Source organism: Panicum virgatum, chromosome 2N (assembly GCF_016808335.1).
Source record: "Panicum virgatum strain AP13 chromosome 2N, P.virgatum_v5, whole genome shotgun sequence".
NCBI classification, from domain to species: Eukaryota; Viridiplantae; Streptophyta; class Magnoliopsida; order Poales; family Poaceae; genus Panicum; species Panicum virgatum.
The window spans coordinates 60509036-60514083 of record NC_053146.1 but is presented as its reverse complement, the minus strand read 5'-3'; the positions used below and the strand labels follow the sequence as shown (position 1 = coordinate 60514083).

Below are 5048 nucleotides of genomic sequence, written 5' to 3'. Positions count from 1 at the left end.
GTGATCTCTTGGTTTGTAGTAGGTCGTTAGATCGCTATGTTTAGCCATTGCAGCTCCTCAAAAGATGCTTCTAATCTTGGCACTCAAAGCTGTTCCGGAATATGCAACTGTCAGAGTTGCGGGTGTTCATGAACAAATCATCCCAAGTTTTCAGCAACTAGACAAGAGAAAAACTGCCATTGCCTTCGGTGTCACGGAACCACCTCAAATTACGTCCTGCAGAAGCCAAAAAAAAAGGAACACCCTTCCTTCTCCCACTAACACTTGCCTGGCCAGGAGCTAGAGATGCATGCATATCCTCATCAGTAAAGTGTAGGAGTTCCAAATTTCCAATTATATAATCTAGGTGCAGTCCCAACCAAATTTTATTGCCTTCCTGATCACGTCTAACCTACTCTCTTATTAATAGCTTTAATTTGTTGGGAACTAGAGACGGACGCGTACACCACCACCATCACCATCTGCATAAATCTGCTATCCAGCAGGCAGACCTGGTGGACTGTTGGCGAGAGAACATTCAGATCGAACCAGCACAGCATGCACTACCATTTCTGCTGTGGATCTCCACATGCTTTCAACATGCCAGATCAATGGTTTGCTTGTCCCATCGGTCACTTCCTCCCACACCCTCCCCTTGTGCCCCTCTTAGCTAGTCACCTGTCATCACCCAAGAACAAGCACAGTATGCAAACTAAACATGTATATAATTAATGTTGACATGAAACAGTATGCATGCTTTAGCTTCTTGATCCTACACATCTGCCAAGCAGCTTTGCACGCAAAAGTAGTAGTGAGTGCCCTTGGGGCTCCAAATGGTAACAGCTGAGCCACTAATGCTCGTTCCTACGCTGAATAATAAGTTGGGGTCGACTCGGATCGCTTGCTTTGCTTTGCTTGTCGTCCTTTTTTTTTTCTTCTCCTCTAGCTAATCCCCATCAGTGGATGCTCCGATCAGCCGTCACTAAGCTGCCTGCAATCCCCGTGCTCCTCGCATGAGTCACCCCCAGCATTTCCCATCGACCTTCGTCCTCCTCCCGCATTGGCGCACCACTGATTAGCCGGCGACGGCGTACGTGGCGCACTAGCGGCCGGGCTCGACCGATCGCCGGATTATCCATGTCCTGCCTGCTGCACTGCACACCGGAACAAGGCATATGCTCTTACGAGGTTCCCGTGCCGGCGCCACCGCCTTTTGCGACGCAGTATATATAGGGTTCCACACGTCTGAGCAGAGCCTCCACAAGTCCAGATAGAGGTGTAGCTAGTAGACACTGCTTAGCTTGTGGTGGCTATCTAGCTAGCAATGCTTGCCAAGATGGGTGGCAGCGCCAAGGCCTACGCTGCCGTCGTTCTCATCAGGCTCATGTACTCCGGCATGCATGTCGTGAGCAAGGTGGCCTTGGATCAGGGCATGAACCCCCTGGTGTTCGTCTTCTACCGGCACACCACTGCAGCGCTTGTTCTGATCCCTATCACCTTCGTTCTCGAGAGGTCAGATTGCTACCTGTGCTGCCTTGGTGTCTACTCTGTCTGGTTGTTTCATGTTTGACCTGTGTTCAGTCCTGAGATGTGATGATCTTGTTGTGTCCTCAGGGGAAAAGCTAAGCCGGTGACGTTCAAGATTGGGTGGAAGATGTTCGTGCACGCCCTATATGGGTAGGTTGAGTTCTATATTCTACTGAGCTCATGCAGGATTCCCTTGCCTGAGGAATAGTATTCTTCAGCTTGCAACACTTGGACTGTAGTTCAATTTGTTATGCAAGAATTCAGATACTTCATTCTGTCTTTAACCTGAAAATTCCGATTTTCCATTTTTCGTCAGGGTGACAGCATGTGGTGTGTTATTTAACCTTGGCCTCAACTATGCTTCTGCTACGTCGTCGTCAGCATTGTACAATGTTCAACCGGTGGTCACATTCATCCTAGCCGTTATATTCGGGTAATTAATGAAAATACTATTTCATCCCAAGACTATATATATCATGTAGAATCAAATTAAAGAGACTGAAAAACAATCGATCAAAATAATTATCTGCGCATCACGGAATTAAGGATCGTGTACTTCATCAGTTCATGAACTGAAGAAGAACACCACTACTTGTGACAGGATGGAGACTCTGAAACTGACGAGGTTCCATGGCAAAGTAAAATTCGCGGGTATCCTCTTCTGCATCGCCGGCGTCACCGTGCTGGCCTTCTACGAGGGGCCAATGTTCAGATCCTTCAACCATCACCACCTCTTCCAGAACGGCGGCAGCAGCAGTCCCGCGGGAGCAGCAGAGGAGCACTCCAAGAAGCAATGGGTGCTGGGGATTTTTCTCATGACACTATCCAACGTTCTAGCAGGCCTGTGGACAGTGCTTCAGGTACGCATTGCTTTTGGATTTCAGACATGATCAATAATGTTCATGGAGTAGCAACAGTAACTTCAGTTGACGTGTTCTGGTTTTTTCAGGGGCCACTGATAGAGGACACCTCCAAGCTGATGAACACCACGCTCCAGATCTCGTGCGCGTCGGTTCAAGCCTTCCTCGTGGCCGTTGCAGCCGAGAGGGACTTCACCAAGTGGAAGCTGGGCTGGAACGTTGGCCTCGCCGCGATAGTCTACAGCGTAATGCTTCAGCTCTAGACAACTGTTCAAGCTGATCCACATTCAGATAAAAAACAAGACGCCCAACTAACTGATGCATCATTTCTCTGAAACTAACATTTTCCAGGGCGTGATCGTGACGGCGCTGTCGTACTACATGCAAATGTGGACGATCGCCAAGAGGGGCCCGGTGTTCCTGGCCATGTCGATGCCGCTCACCTTCGTGTTCACCATCGTCATATCCTCCTCCATCATCGGGGACGCCGTCAGCCTAGGAAGGTTCGTACGTGAGCACGTCCTGATCAGTCACAGATGAACCCGGCCGGCCATCGTGTTATTCAGCAATCCCCTTGTCTGAGTTCCTCCATCTGACGGTGTTGAATCTGGCGCGTGCAGCATCTTTGCCGGTGTGCTTCTGGTGGGAGGCCTGTACAACGTGTTCTGGGGGAAGAGCATCGAGGAGCGAGACGACCTGACCAAGATCAGCGCCGCCGCCGGCGGCAAGCCCGGGCTGGAGCTGCCGCCGCCGCCGCAGAACAACAAGGCGGGCCTGCAGGCGCCCCAAGTGCCGGATGACGATGACGCCGCAGAAGCGAAGGTCTGATTCAGCTTGCAGCCCAACGACGACGTGACAGGAAAGATCGTGTGCAAAGCTATTCAGGCCACTAGGTTTCAGGGTGCTGGGAACACAGCAGGCAGCCAACAGCTGCGTCCAAATCGAGTCGATTCGATCCAGCCAGATGACTGTTCTCTGTGCCATTGTATCTACACGCCCCTGCCGGCACAGTGGTTCGATTCGATCTCGTCCGCAGCACCACAGTTAGTTCACCCAACCGCATGAATAAAAAAAAAAGAAGGAAAGCCTCGGTCGCTTTCAGCGAGCTTCTGCGCGGCTTCGCCTATTCGCCATGGATCGTTCCTCCTCATTCTTTAAGCATCATCAGGCCATGGTGTCATCTGTGATACGATACGTCCCGGGTCGTGCCGTGCGTGCTCGCCACGACGCCATGGCGGCCAAAGCGGCGGCAGCAGAGCGCGGTAGTGGAGTTCACGGCTCGACGGCGACGCACGCGCATTATTGGCGCCATTATATTAGGTCTGCCGCCACATCCTTTATACGTAAACCATTTGATCATCAATCAGTACCTAATAAAATGTTTTTTTAAAAAAAAGATCTTGAGGAATTGCGCTGTCATTATCGGCACTGTACGGACGCCGCGGTCGCAGTAGTTCTCACCCCGTAAACGAAAAAACGCAAAATTTTGCGAATTTTTTTTGCTAATTTGAAGTATTAAATGAAGTCTATTTACAAAATTTTTTGCATGGATGCGCTGTAAATCGCGAGACGAATCTAATGAGCCTACTTAATTCATGATTTGCAACAGTGCTGCTACAGTACCATCCGTTAATTATTAACTAATCATAAATTAATTAGCATCATTAGATTCATCTCGCGATTTACAACCCATCTGTGCAAAAAGTTTTGTAAATAGACTTCATTTAGTACTTCAAATTGATAAAATTCTTTTGCAAAAAATTTTGAAAAACAACTAAACACAGTCTAAGACAGCTGTTGCGAGGATCGGTAGGATTGCAACAGAAGTTTCGATAATGGGTTGAAAAGTGAGGGGACAGGACTTTGCCCGGAAGAGACAAACCGGCGACTGGCGTCGACGCACTCGGGTGCCGGCCGGATTCGATCGCCACCCATGACCCATCGATCACCGGGCCGGCGCCAACAGAGATGCCATGCCGCCGGTAGCGGCGTGCCGTCGCTGCTCTGTTCGTGCGGCCGCTGCTCCAGAGCAGAGTCAGCAACAAGAGCGCCGCTGGCGGCTTGCCTGCCCGGGTCGAGCGAGCGAGAGCTAGCGGTGAGCCGGGCAGGTTGTAGGGAGCTTGCACGCGCGCGCGCGGTTGTGCCAGATCGGGCGTCACACGCGGACACGCCACGACCAGGCGTCGCCGCTGCTCCCCCTCCCCTGTCTGCGCCGCGCCGGCGGAGGCAGGCGCGGGGGTTCCGTGGTGGCCCGTTCGTTGATGCTCCTTGCTGTGCCCGCCAGGCGACACCGATCGGCGTCGTGTGTTCTTTCCCACTTCTGAACGGACACGAGACGGCTTGGATTTTCTTTCTTCGCTTTCCCTTCTTTTTTTTAGCTAGCGTACACGAGACACTAGCTCTTGTGTGGGCCACCATCAGGCCTCTTCGGAGAGCAAGGGGCTCCGTAGCTCGGCCCAACTACCCTGGGCTCTGACGGCTGTCTCTTCCTGGGCCAGAATGATGCAAAAAGTCCATATGAATATGACCACGTGGAGTGTAGTGGTTTATCTAACAAATTGCAAAACCAGATCAGTAACCCTATGCTATATGGGGTTTGGTGTGTGGTTTTGCCTGCCACATGGTGTTGGGAAAATATTCGAAATAGTGGAAAGTTTGTTTTGCATTTTTACCTACCATTTG

The 5048-nt window shown here is 50.9% G+C and overlaps 1 protein-coding gene across 1 annotated transcript; it reads left to right on the top strand.

Moving 5' to 3' along the window:
- Positions 1 to 504: 504 nt before the first annotated feature.
- Positions 505 to 3499, top strand: LOC120661545 (WAT1-related protein At5g64700-like). Its single transcript, XM_039940439.1, has 7 exons — positions 505 to 1491; positions 1594 to 1656; positions 1823 to 1939; positions 2108 to 2366; positions 2456 to 2611; positions 2718 to 2869; positions 2987 to 3499. The coding sequence occupies exons 1-7, from the start codon at positions 1304 to 1306 to the stop codon at positions 3192 to 3194; spliced, it is 1143 nt and encodes a 380-aa protein (XP_039796373.1). The 5' UTR covers positions 505 to 1303; the 3' UTR covers positions 3195 to 3499.
- The last annotated feature ends 1549 nt before the right edge of the window (positions 3500 to 5048 follow it).